Source organism: Acanthisitta chloris, unplaced genomic scaffold (genome assembly GCF_000695815.1).
Source record: "Acanthisitta chloris isolate BGI_N310 unplaced genomic scaffold, ASM69581v1 scaffold11693, whole genome shotgun sequence".
NCBI classification, from domain to species: Eukaryota; Metazoa; Chordata; class Aves; order Passeriformes; family Acanthisittidae; genus Acanthisitta; species Acanthisitta chloris.
Genome location: NW_008664702.1, coordinates 61,945 through 76,552, shown reverse-complemented (window position 1 = coordinate 76,552; position 14,608 = coordinate 61,945). Strand labels below are relative to the sequence as shown.

The window sequence follows — 14,608 nt, the reverse complement described above, 5'->3', positions numbered from 1 at the left end:
ACATATATGGCTCTATAAATTAAGCTAGCACAGAAGTATTCTTTGTTTAAAAGACTTGGAAACTGCTTGACAGTTAACTATTAAATGGTATCTAAAATACCTTGAATTTTCTCTGAAGAAGGTTATGTCTTTACTGAAAATGACAAAGTCAAATTTAAACCACAAGTGATAGAAATGTACTGCTTGGGGATCTTAAAGTCAGCAGCCAAGTGTATGTCTGAAAAATACTGAGCTAAATGTATCTTCAAGGTGACACAGCAGCTTAAGCACAGGGTCACTTTCTTTTGATTGAAACAGATTTTTTATCCCACAAAACACATCAAGAGTACAAGTATTTTCACTCACTTTGAAATAAATTGGAGGCCTATTGATTTTTTTTCATAAAGAAGAATCCACAAGTATATGAATATGCCACACCAAGCATAGCCATTAGCCTGTTGGTTTGTATTGCCCTTGTTTGCAATATTTTGACTGGAGAGTCTGTCCTGGACCTAAATACCTTTTCTCAAGAGCGACATATTCTCATAAAAGTTTTTTGCTTGATTCAGAGTTTTTCTGTGGAAGAATTTTGACCTTTGGACTCCTAGTTGAGTGTCCTATCCAGCTGGTCATGTGTCCTCCCCAGAAAATATATATGAGTCTCTTCTTTAAGGAGTGGTATGATCTGCAGCATCTTTGTAGTACTGATGTGCTTTTCTTCTCAAATTTGGGGTCTCGACATAAAAAGGCTGGAATGAAGGATATGGTGTTGTGCATACCCAAGTGAAGGCAGGGAGCCAACTAAATGCTGTAGTAATTACAAGTGAACATTCTTGTATCATAAAACTGCAAAGAACAAACTATAAATCAGAGCCAGCTTGGTGGTCCCTGGCAGCAAAGTGCTAAAGATTTGAGCTCATTCCCTAAGCTAGCCAAGAGTGGGATCCTCATGGCAGCAGCAGCTCATTCCAAGGGAAGGGCATTCCTTGTGTCTCTTGAGTGATGGTCATGAAGCAGTGATTTTGGCGGGAGTCAAATCCAGCCTTCAGCCCTGCAGGAGTGATAATCTGAAAAGTGCTGGCCATGGTGGAAAATAAAGCAGGTTGTGACCAGAGGAATCTTGTCTTCAAGAGCTTTTGCATGCGTGTTTAGGAGCCTGATGCTTTCAGTGTTAGGTCTGCACTATTATTGGATCCCTTATTGTTGTACTTGAGTACATAAGATTGTCCTTTATTTCAGGTATTTCATTTCATGCTTCCATACACTCCATCATGACACCAAGCTGTGCTAAAACCTTTCTATGAGCGTTAGAAAAATGCAACCACACTACCAAAAAACGTGTCTACCGAAGTTCCTGTCACCAATGAACACGGGCCCAAACTTAATCTTTAGTTCACAAGGGGGGTTTCTTCTATCCTTTTTCCTTTTTCTTTTTGATGTCTTACAAGGATGTAGCTCTTTAAAAATCATTGATCTGTCTGGATAATTTACTAATTTTGAAAGTAAGTAGCAGGAAGGTAAGACAGTTTTTTAAGAGACTTTCTTTAGGACAAACTGGGGGGGATATTTCCTGTCCCTCTGAAAAGTGTGGCTTTATCTGAGCCCACATTTACACGATGGGATTGGTAAAATAAGATGATGTACTGTTGTTAAAATAATAATAATAAAAAATCCTGAGAGTGTACAAGGGATTACAACAAAACAAACCCCAAATTGACAGCTGCACAAACAGCACTTGCCCAGCAGTGGTAGTCAGCTATTAAGAATGCCCAGTTTCCCATCAGATTGGTAAGAATTTATAATGAATAGCACATCTGGGGACTCTTCTGTAATGAAACCACAATTTATTCTGCTAACTTGATTATGGAGATGGTAAAGGAGAGACAGAAATTCAGCCTTGCTTTGCAGAGTGCATTATCTCTCTGTTGATAGCAGTACGAGACCAAGACAGACTGTTTTCCAGTATCAGTCCCTACAGTGGTTTAAGAGGTGCAACCCTGAAAGGTGAAGGGCTCGTTCCCAAACAGATGTGACCCCCTTCAACTCTGATAAACTTCCCAAAAAGATGAGGGAAATCTGTACCACACAGGATGTGCTCAGCACATTGAGGGATTGAGTTAGTAATGTCCCTGATAATTGTGGATACCTCATTGTAGGAGTCAGTTTTTATTTAAATTTTTTTAATAGGAGTATACACATCTGTCTTTATACCCAGCAGCTTTTCTGGCCCACAAGAAGTCCTCTGTGAATTTCCCCAACTGAGCTCAGTGGGATCTCTGTCAGCTGCAAGATTTATGTCATCTTTTTCAGTCCTGAGAACTGTTCCTTAAGCTTTTCACATCTGGATTTAATTGGAAAGACATTAAAAGACATTAAGTGTGCTGGAAAAGCATATTTTAGAGAAGATCTTTATAGACACTTCCATTAAAGGAGCTGATGGTTGTAGGTTAAAATGGAATGAGGACAAGCCATCAACAGCAAGGACAAAATTACATTACAAACTACTTCAGATGAGAAGTTTGTCCTGTAGCTCTTGGGTCTGACTCTGATCTCACTTAGATCAGCTTCAATTAGGAGAAAAATACCAGTTAATGCAGTGTAAAAATACTCTGAGATCAGAATCAAAAACTTTTCCCTTTTGGAAACACTCAAATTTCTAATTACATGCCATATATGCTAAATATAACACTTTTAGCTGTCAATCTAATTTTGGTACTTTGTTGGACATACATGCACACTTGTAAAATGAGACATGGAGAATGAAGAGGGGGATTGGTCATTAGAGTTCTGAGGGTGGAAGTATCCTTCTCTGAATGCCAATATGAGGAATAGAGTTACACAGAAGCAGAGATAGGATACAATTTAGTACATGGGCTTCATTACAGATGTAATGCAAGAATCTACAGACCTAAACTCCCCCATTGTTCCAGCTACAATGTGCTGTTTGAAGAAGCCAATGGGCAGTGCCCTGCATTAAGTGTAATCTATTGCTTTTGTCTTCAAACCAAAGTTTGTTGTCATGTTTAGACCGATGGAGACTTAAAATTTAAGGTAATGGTCTCAGTAGGAGACAACAAACATTCTTTCATTCTAAAATTGCTAAACCAAAGGTATCTGATATTTAGGAAATCGCTCCCATGTCTAAATGCAAAGTGTATGGTCTTCAGACACAAAAACATGTCAAGTTCAAAGAAAAAAAAAAAAGGCAGTTTTGTTAAACATTGAGAGGGGGAATCTTTAGAATATTTCAGCAAAACAAATTTGTGAGAGGCTGTAACCTGTCCTCATCTCCTACAAGAGAATCTTTTTCTGTTTTGCATTAATGGGAAGATGATAGCTTGATGGGTGAGAGTGGCAAGAAAAGAGCATTTGAATTAAATGGTTGCAGTGTAGACTTTTTTTATTTTCTATCATTAAATACCTTTTTTTCAGATCTCCCTCTTTCTATCTTGGGCTATGATAAAATGCATGTAAACTAGTAAAATGTATTCTTACTTTTATTGCCTGACCTTGGGCCAGCCCTTTATGTGCTCGTGCACTCTCTCTTCACTTCAGTTTCCTTCTCTTTAAAAACAGGAATGATAAAACTACCTTTGTTCCTTATTGACATTTTGTCTCATAAGAGGACGATATTTACAAGGAGAAGCAAAAAGTATTTAAACACTAGTGAGTGTGTTTTATAAGTTCAGTTTACTAAGTGAAAGAGTAGCCATGTTGATGTAAGCATTGAGTAATACTTGATAGTTTGAACCTTGTTGCATACTAGTCTTGGTGTGAATCTTTGGGAATTCATAAAAATTCTTTAATATCCATTTTTTTAACCACTCTGCAAGAGCAATTGCCTGAGAAAACCACTTAAATAACAGAATAAATGCTTGTATCTCATTTAAATACAGTTCAGTTTAGAGCTCATTAATTTTGTTAAAAGAGTTCTGGCCTCATCTAATCTACACTACTGTGTGGGTCAGGGCCCATTCTCTTGTCAGGAATAACATGGTCTTTCCTTCATTTACATACCACTACCTATGCAGTGAATAATGCAATGGCAGTGATGTCAAAACCAGGATGGAACTGTGGAAGTCAGACAAATGAAGAGATTGCCTATTGCAGCATATTTTAGAAGTCACAGTGAACTCTTACACAGTCGAGAACCTCAATCCACTTATTTGAAATTGAGAGGTCAAAATCTCCTGCAATACATATAGGGTTAATGACAGCAGACTTGCAAATCTATGGCAGTGAAGTGGAGGAAGGCTTATAAATAAATAATTAAAGAAACCAAATCATTCTGAGAACACAGCTGACAAGGATATTTTCCAGCCATCAGTGAGGAGAGGCAGTGATTCATGGCCTTTCTTCAGTGCGGGTGCAGGATTTTGCCTGAGGACATACATTCTGCTGGTTTCAGTTTTACATTTAAAGCTGTGTCTGTTAAAATCTATATTTTTTGTCTGCAGCTTTTCTATCATGCTTGAGTGTTGTCTCAATTGCATGATTTAAACCTCTACTTACCCATACAGTAATTGGCCATCTAAATGCTCTCATTTGGAAGTCTCTAATTATTGAAAGCACCTATATTACTTGTATGTCTATCTCCTTCCGAAAGTTAGTGTTTAAGTAGCTTTTATCTAAGGATATAAAATTAGAAGCAAGATTAATTTAAGATTAATTGCTATCTTGTGAAATTCTGTTGTATATATGTAGTGTGCACACTTACAAATTTCATTTGAAGATATTTTTCTTCATGTTCATAAGCTGTGATGATGCATGATTCCTTCTGTATCTGTTTTTACAATTGCAACAACTGAAGAAAAAATATGAAGTTTTGAATTTAGAAAGAAATTTGCTTTAAAAGAACCTCCAGATTTCTAGAGAAGAATATAGGCTGAAATATACTGAAATTATCTGAGAAAATAACCTTATTTAAGCTTTATTTTAACTGCTGGTACTGGGGCCAAACTTTCACACCTCAGTTCACCATTACAGGATGTAGACACACCTCAGTAGATACTGGCATTGAACCTGAAAGCTCTTTTGAGATGCTCATGAAGAAGCACCAATTTACTGTTTTCCAGCATAGATTGCCATGAAGGCAAAAGTCTTGGTAACACCTGAGTATGTTGCCCCTTTCAGCTGAGAACATATGTGTGGAGAAGTCTGAGAAGTCACAGTTTTAACAACAGTCCTGAACAATGCAAGTCCCACACAGATCTTTCAATCTCTTCTTCTTATTCCCACCCATAAGTAAGAACACAACCTAAACCTGGCAACTAGACTAGCCCCTCCATGCTGAATTAATCTCTTATATTAGTGTTAACTTAGTTAAGTTTGACTTTCAGTGTTATTTATTAAATGCTCTTCATACAAAAGCATACCTTTTAATTATTTGAAAAATCAGGTGCTTTTCAACATGTTTTTTTCTCTTTGTGACAGGAAAACCTTGTATAACCATTAAAGCAATGGAACTCGCTCACCCCAGATGATTATGCAGCTCTTTGATGGGCTTCAAGAGAATGCTTTACCATTTATTATTCCTGGAATTATTGCAGTCCCAAGAATGGCAGTCAGATTTCTAGTGTGGTAGTTCACATGCAAAAATAAGCCACGCTCAATTGACTTTCTCTACTGTCCATTTACTTAAGTAGATGAAGTAGAGGAATTGAAGTTGAAAATCTATGGCAATAAAATTCCATATTGAATAGTGTCTTTTACTCATCCACTTCTTGGAATATTAAGAGGCATGGAGGAATGAGTACACATGTCCAATAAAACTAGGTGGAAGGAGGTGACATATATGCTTCTGTTGATAGAAGCTCTGCTTAATATATCAGAAAAAATTGTTGAAGAACAGTTAATCCTTTCTTCAGGATTACCCCAAGAAAGCTGGCAAGGTCGGGCATACGTGGATTGTGTGTCATTTAAATTCTGGCTGTATGAGTTGCCTGGGGGCAGCGTTAACTACTATGTGGGACTTGTTCTAAGCTACATCTGTGAATCATGATTCTTTGTTTGAAGATAGTGGACTCCTCCTATCCTCCAAGCTCCTTCCCTTGACAGGTGCAATCCTTAGCCTTAACTGTAGTGCCTATCAGGTGACTATGCCTTTGTGCAGAGACAAATCAATTTGGGAAATGCTATTTCCATGTAAACTACATGAGTTAATCAGATTATAACCCTGTGTTCTTCATGCATTTCATAAACTCTGTGAGGAAGGGGCTTAAAGTCATTTAATTAAGGTTTACACTGTGCACTGTGAAAAGCCTTTCTGAATTTAATTTTCAAACAGATGTTAACAGTGGTTCACATGAAATCTAATCAACTGGAGAGAACAGCACATTGTAAGGAAAGTGGCAAAACCCCTAGAAGAAGCTATTGCTTGCAATATAGTAAATTCATTTACAACAGGAGCTGTGGGGAAGGGATTTCTTTTTGCTTAGCTTGTATGTAGCCAACCTGATAAATCCAAGAGAATTAAATAGGTATGTTCAGGAGTCAAATTTTAGCTATTTTGTGTGTATGTATGCAAGTCTATACAAACAAATATATCTTCCCTTTATGCATTTCTATATGCATGAAGCATTGAGTGTGCTCAGGTTAAAGTGAGGTGGAAGCTTAGTCAAAAATTCCTTCATCAAGAGAAATCAAGAACAATCACCGAAAACAATAATTTTGAAAACATGCAAATTTAAATAGTTGCTCACTTTTGAGACATTGAGCCCTCAAACTCATCTCTACAGCTGTGATCTTGTTGGGTTTTTTTAATAGCTTTTAAATGTGAAATTTAAATCCACATATTAAAAAGTCATGAAGGGCATCTCATTGCTGATGTATACAGATTTGCTGCAATGTTACTGCACAGATGACATTGTCTTTTGAGGCCTCAATTGTCAGGGAGAGAGGAAGAAACTCACTGACTTGGGGAACATCTTTCTCTCTTGAATAAGAAAACGAACATCAGTTTGTTTGTAACTACACCTGCTATCAGTTTTGTTCATGCATTCATGCTGCTGTTGTCTAGGCTTTTGGCTTGCAACTGAAATCAAGGACTGAAGTTTTATCAGTCTATCACTGTAACCTGGTATGCAAATATTCTCAAGCCTAAAGTTGGGCAACAGGCAGAGACTTGTTGATGTATATGGCATGTGACTACAGGCAGTATGAGCACAATGAGTCATTTGTCTCTGCAAACTCAGTCTTGAACTAAGACCCAGCTACTAAAGGCAGTAAAATCTTGTCCTTCATGACCTACTCTGGATCCTGACAATTCAGTTTTGCAGTTTCTGCCCATAATTTTATGTCTTCAGAAAACACTGATTAAGGCCAAGCTGAATATGTTATTTTAATGTACTTAGAAAACTGATGTTAGGAGACATATCAACAGTAAATTGACAGTATCAAGCAGTGTGTTTATTAGGATTGTCTCAGACCTCCTTGGTAAAGTCAACTGGAAGGGCCACAGAGAACAACAAACTTTTACAGTTTTCAGCTTCATGGAATAAGCTGAAATGTAATATAGATTTAAGAGGAGAAACACAAACCGCATACTGTGCTAAAACAAACATGTGAACATTTTATCGTGAGGATGTGATCTTAAATGCACATGGGCTAGTGTAGTGCCTGTCTGCTGTTCTTGCTAAAAGAATGATCTAATGTTACTAGATTGTCATTATAAGACACTTAATCCCTAGAGTGAGAAACAGGAAGAATATTTACAAGTTTCAGTCCTATTTACTAATTGCCAGCTGACTTGAGGAAAGCTAAAAAATGACTGGAAACATCCATCCCCATCCTGATACACACACATACTAATAATGGAAATGGCAGCCAAGACAAACAGCTAGCAGTGCGGTGCATCCTGTTGGCATCGTATTTTTGGCACTGTTGTAGCTACACAGAAAACAAGTGATACAAGAAATGTGTAAGGACATCTGTTCTGTAACCTATGGGGTTTCACTCACAAAACAGTTGTAAAATCTTCTGGGGGAGAGAAAAATTTCTCTGTATCTGTGCAGATGCTCTATTGTAAGAATAATATCAATGGAAGGAAGTGTTGAGCTTTTAAAAGAGGAAATTGTTCACCAGATTCACTGTCAAATGTTCCATTCTTTTCTTTCCTTTTCATTTAACGTAAGTTATCTGCCATTCATAAATTATATTTAAGCCAAGTGGTGTAAATCTATTGGGACTAATAGAATTGAATCATGGATTAAATTAGTCCAGTGTCTACTTGTAACTCTTCTTCACTGCAGATTACTTGAGCTCCGTGTCACTCTGCTGACTATCAGGTCACAGCCTCTCAGCTACCAGCTTCCTTCCTGAATCCAGCATCTTCGTGTCTGTCTAGGGGCACAACAGGGAGAGGAGAAACATTAAGGACAATTATTCAGGTCCAAAGTATTGTTTACTCCCTCACTTCTTTCAGTTTTGCTGCTCCTTTCAAATGTAAGCAGGCTATGGGAGAAAGAAAAGGGGGAGTTTTCAGTACACTGCAAGGCTCTGTCTACCATTCCCCTACTGCCCTTCAGTCATATCCCATGAATCAACATTTTAAAAAGGAAAAATCATTCACAAAATTAAAATCTTGTTGCAAATAGTGGGATATAAGTAGTTAGGCTTCCCCTGCAGGTATATCATGGAGACTAAGACATAGTTCCATGAAAAAGAAATCAGATCTCATATAAACCTGAAGCATGTTAGGAAACTGGAGATAAAGAGGGACTGTGAGGTGTAGAAGGTTGGGGAAGGAAAGTTTACCTCTGGGAGCAGCTGGGTGACCTGGTTGGGAGAGCCTTTGGGAGCAGGAAAAAAACCCCAAAGGCTTGGGTAGGAGGAGATTTCTGAAGAAGTAGAGGTGATAGCCTCAGCTGTAAAAGAAGTCATAGCTCTGGGGTTGATAGTCAGGAGGGGAAGACCAGGGGCACTGGAGTGGTTTGGGGAAGACATGTGACTGAGGTGGAAGATCCAGGAAGTCAGGACTCAGTAGTGAGAAGCATGAGCTTTTGAAGAGATTTTGCTTCCAGAGCAGCAAAGGTGAGAAGCCTAGCAATGAGGGATGGTGTGAAGGGCTAGCTCTTCAACAGCACTCACACAAACACCCTGAACCCTGTAGCTGGAAGATCAAGGGTGCTGATACAGGACTGCTTTCCTGCTGCTTTCCCCCTCTGATACTTGGTTTCACAAATACAACAGATCTGAGATCTTATCTTTTATGTCACATTTCAGTTTGAGAAAGGCATTGCTTGCAGAAGGGTGAGACACAGAAATGAGACTGCACCATGTTATAAGCATTAGGATTTGGAAGTTGTGTTGGTAGAGAACATGCTTATCATTAAACACCTTGAATCATACCTTCATTTTATATGTTTCCTCTAATTTACTTTATTGACACCCATATAGTAATGATTCATGCTTACAGGCAAAGAGATTAATATTATACGTTGTAGTACTGCTTCCCTTGCTGTTAGAAGAGGAAAGGGGCCTTCTTGCTCTGTTTCTATTGAGATAGTGGCTCATGTTAATCCAGGAAGTTCCAAAGTAGTTTCCCTGGAAAGCAACCCTGAAAGCTGCTCTATGATTTATGTGGTATGCCTTGCCATAGCCAGTTCTGCGAGTAAAACAGTAGTAAGTAACAGAGGTACTCAGAGCAATTCTAGAATTAGGAATTTTAGGTTGGTCTAATTAATGTCTTGATGATTTGGGGATTTCAGTGACCCTGATCAAGACCAGACTGTTCTGCATATCATATGATCAACCTGTGATTTAATCTTGAATGAAACTTTTCTTGGCTCTACTTCTTACCAACTATGATCAGGGCCTTTTCGTCCAACTCACAGTACAAACAAATAACCTGAACACAAAGTTCTTCCACAACAAGTTTACAATTCACATCAGACCAGGAAGCTAAGAATGGATATGAAAAAGTAAACAAGGTGGGTTGAAAAGCATATGAGATAGCAGTTTAACTGCGTGGGAGGAGGAGATGTCTCAGCTTCCTTTCCTCCTTGCAGTGCTACCCAGTAATGGGTTTTGATTTACCATACAAAAGAAGGAAGGAGACTCTGGTAGTTTTACTAATGTGCATCAGGAAAAAATGGCTATGAGAAGACATGACATGCTTGGGTGCCAATCCCTACCCATTGGGTTGTTTGATTCTCATAGCTGATAACTCATGGCCAACTAAAGTACAAGGAAGCACAAGAGCCCAAATCACTCCCCTTCCTCACATGATAGGTAGTGCTTGCATTGTGATGAAAAGGACCCCAGGGAGAGGAGGAGAAGAGAGAAATTGGGGTGAAATGTGTTGTGTTACTGGAACAGAGAAGTTGAGAGGAGAGTAGATGAAAACCCTCATTGCCACTGGGAGAAATTATTTGGATTGAACAGTGATTTTGCTGTGCAGCCAAGGTGGCTAGAGCTTATAGGAGCTGAGAATGCACATTTGAAAATACAAGGGACACCATGAGGTGGACACAAAGAGCTGTCTTATGAAAAATGCATATATATCAAAACATCAAGAAAACCAGAAGAAATGAGGAAAGTGAGAATTCATTCTCTGGGGAACTCAATGGGTGATAAAAGTGAAAGATCCAGTAATGGGAGAAGTTGTTATTGAGGTGAAACTGATGCTCAGCCTTTAGCCACAGCATGGAAAAAGTTTAAAAGAAAAATGAGGGCGGCAGAGGTTTTAAGATGAAGGGGAAAATTATTGCAATGGATGGAAAGAAGGAGCAAGTAGAGAGCAGGTTAGCTGTCTCATACAGGGGGCCCAGGATGCATGGGAAAGGTGGAATGGATGTAAGTAAAAGTGATATTCTGAGGTTTACCAAGAGACTTCATAAAATGTTTAGCTTTTTTGGTTTGTTGTTTTTTTTTACTAGGGCAAAACCCATAAAACCTCACAGACTAGAAAGATTCTGCCTTCATGCATTATGGGTAGGAGTACCTTGTAGAGCCTTTTGAAGCTTTAGCAGCTAGTCTTTACTATAGACAAATCTGGGATATATGGTATTTTACTTTAGGGCAGCGTGGCAATTTTTGTGCTGTTATTCATCTCACCAAAATACACATTGTCTAATAATATTTAAGTTCTATAAACATTCCTTTCAAGGGCAGGAGGTGTTGAGAGAATCCAGGCAAAGAATTAGTACAAAAGCAAATCTAGTACTTCATTACAATGGCAGCTCCTGTTCTGGACAGAGTCCCTACTCGCTGAGGGAAATGAAGATAGAGGCATGGATCCCTTCTGTCCCAACAATTAAGAAGACAGCAACTTCCAGTTTTCTAAACAGCAGTTTTTTTCCTCACTGTGAAGAACAGTGCCATAGGGTCTGCAGTCAGCTCCACTCCTTGAGGTGTTACCTTAGGACAGTGTCTGAAAAGCTACCTTTCCTTTCCCCTGTGATGCGTTCTGAATGCATCTTAGGTGGAAGTGATTAAAGAGCAAAATCCGTTTTGCAGTTCTGCTTTATATTTCACCTTCACAACAGAACTGGCCTCAACTGTTTTGTTGTGCTGGGTGTGTTTTCAAAGTCAGTCACATGGTGTCTGAGAGTTTCATAATCAAACTTTGCTAAATTAATTGCAAAAAATCATTTGTCTTTTACTGAAGCAGACAGAGAGGAGATAAGAAGCAGGGCTCATGGAGGTGAGAGAGAAGCTGGTCAATGAAGAATACACTTGCACAGAAAAATGTCAGCTAAAAGTCGATCGTTCTTCTATTGATGATGCTTCATAATCACCCCATATTGGCTCACCCTGTTTAGCACTCTTCACTAAATATGTATAAGACATTAGGCTGTAATGTTGCTTGAGATTCAGCCTTGCAGTCTTGGTAGCGTCCTGATGACCCTCTTCCCATTGCTCACCTTCTGAAGAGTTTGTCCATAGGAGCACTGGAAAGTGTGGGCTCCAGGAAAGCACACAGGGAAGCTGGAAAGACATTACAGCCAGAAAGGCAAGAATCCTAAAAGTGTATCATGTTCCTCATGTAAGTGATGAAGCTTACATTGACATTGACACAAATGGGAGTCACTCATATGCTCAGGAAGAAGAAGATACCCTCAACCTGTGCACAAGCACAACTCTTTATCGTGGAGCTGTCATGTACCCACTCTGTTAGCTCTGTAGCCTAAATAGCTTCAATATGCAGGAAATTAATTAAATCTAGACTATCAAAGCACACACCTTCCTTCATTTGGGGTTAATACAGTTGTGTCAGTGGGTTTTTTGACAACTCATTTTTTCTTTAGGCAGCGTTAAGTGCCTTGAAACAGTTTTCAGAACAAGGACTGGACCCAGTGGAAGGGACTATGAAAGTTGAGAATGGATCACATGAAAAGTAAGTACATTTAAATCCTCTGCATTTTAATGCCTGTGTGGCATGGTAGATAAGAAATGTTAATTAAGAGCTTAGTTGCCCTTTAAACCTGTTCAAAACTATTTCCTCTGGAATTTACATACAGTTTGTGACAATTTGAGAGGATAAGCACGATTTCAGGTTTAGCATTACTGATAATGTTTAGTAATGAGCTATGAGACAGTCAGTCCTCCTATGGAAATGCTAAAGAAAAGGATTTTCTTTTCATTGTATGGAATCTGTATAAGTAGCATAACATGATTTTTGTTATATGTGTTGTAACACATGATTTTGCCTGTAAATAAGGATAGCTATCTGCCTTATGACTGCAAGATGAATTTTACCTCAGAGAATTAAAAAGTTTAAATTTCTTTTGAGTCTTAAAAACTCTGATATGGAATATTAGCTTTAAGTAGTAGACAATAGAACCAGGTTTCACACTGGATTTTCAATTATTTAAGAAAGCAGGATTGTCCATCCAGTAAAGATATTTTTTTTCCAGCTGCTAGTCTGTTTATGTAAGAAGGTAGTCTTGTGTTACTAAATAAATTAGGAAGTAGTAGAATAAAAGAAGCAAGACTAAAAGTGGCATTTGGAATTTTCAATAGATATACTGTGGCTATATATAAGCTAATTTAATCAGAAACATTTTTCCATATGATCTCATCAGCATAGTATTTGAACATAAATATTGTTGTTTCACTTTAAAATGTTACCTTCCACAGTGACCTTTGAATCTCATGTGCCATCTGGTAATAAACATGTCTTAAAGATGTGCAACCCTGGACCTTACCACTCTTGTTAATGTATTAATCTTTCAGACAAGTCAAGCATCTGGGAGAGAAAGCAGACAATAAACAGACTAACTCAGGCACCATTGCTCAGGACTGCAAGGATTCAAAGGCTGTCGTCTAGGAGCTTCCCAGCACCCACGGCTGCCACTGCATCCTTATAAACCTGTCAACACGCAATAGGGTGTATGTGTACAAGGAAATGAATGACTAATACCATTATTTGAGTCTTATGTGAAGACAACACTATTCTAACACAAGAGATAGTATACATGGTACTGTTTATTCAACTATGGAAAAAAATAAAATGGAACATTTCCCTTAGAACTTGAGATCAGAGCATAACTCAATTGCCCAGAGGCAGAAGAAGTCTGATCATGTTACTGGAGGTTAAAATAACAACTAATTAACAAAAAGAGTTAGAAAAAAAAAAGGGAAACTTGAAAATTGACTAATATTGAGGAAAACAAGTCAGCATTGGTTCAGTTATACAATTTTTTCATAGTGTAGTTTTAAGTTCAGCTTACTGTTTTTTAAATAATGCTTGAATATTTTAAAATTAACCAATGACAGTGCTGTGAGAATTGTAGTTGTTGTCTTCATATATAGTCATACAGCTTATCTTTTTATGCAGACATTATGCATTCTTCATTCTATATGAATATGTATGACTTTAAGATGCACTACTCAGAGTTGTATGCAAACAGAAGTTTAAATCATGACAAGTATTTGCTTAACATGAACAGATGTTAGTTATGATCAGTCTTGATATATTCCAGGAAAAAAGCAGATATGGTATTTGATTTTCCTTGCCATAATCAATTAAAGAGGCGTCTTGCCTCCAAGCAACATTTTCCCCTTCAATTCTGCTCTCTGTTGTGTGAAGCACATCTACACCCCATTCTGTGTGTTGTATCGATCCACCGTTTGCATCAACTGAGTGTTTTTAATCTCTGCATTCGGACCAAGAGCAAAAGGGAGGACTGCAATGTTATCAAGCCAAGGATGTAAAACTGTTGATGTAAAGATCATTCTCTTGTGAAAAGAGTGGCAGCAGAGATAAGGCCTGTGGCTGCTCTGTACCAGTGTTTTTCTTTTAAGTGTGTGGCCAAATGCAGTAAAACCACATCAGTTCATGTGTACAATGACAGTGTCTTCTCGTTCTTTATCATTCACAAGTAGACAACTAAGAATTGAAAAGAAAACCCAATTACAAACTATCAAATGACTGGCTACCACACCAAAGCCAGGGTTCAACCTACCTTTCCCCATGCCACCACCTTCTACAGGCTTACCATGTTAAACCATACATCCTGGTATTTAAGTCATCTATTTATCCAAAATGCAGATATTTTGTTTTAGGTAAACAATGCAACAAACAAGAAAGCTTCTCCCAATAGCATAACAGCCACAACAACATTGCACAAGATTGTGGAAGCATGTAAACCAGGGATCACAACCCAAGTGACTCACGCAGGAAAGC

At 38.2% G+C, this 14,608-nt stretch overlaps 1 protein-coding gene across 1 annotated transcript in view; it reads left to right on the top strand.

Moving 5' to 3' along the window:
* The window catches only part of STAU2 (staufen double-stranded RNA binding protein 2), a gene marked incomplete at its 5' end in the record, with an annotated part of 92,254 nt that extends 77,987 nt beyond the window's left edge, over positions 1 to 14,267 (top strand). The window contains 2 exons of the mRNA XM_009071477.1: positions 12,228 to 12,316; positions 13,156 to 14,267. Of these exons, the coding sequence (XP_009069725.1) occupies positions 12,228 to 12,316; positions 13,156 to 13,249 (183 nt within the window). The remainder of the gene's footprint in view (positions 1 to 12,227; positions 12,317 to 13,155) is intronic.
* Positions 14,268 to 14,608: the final 341 nt, after the last annotated feature.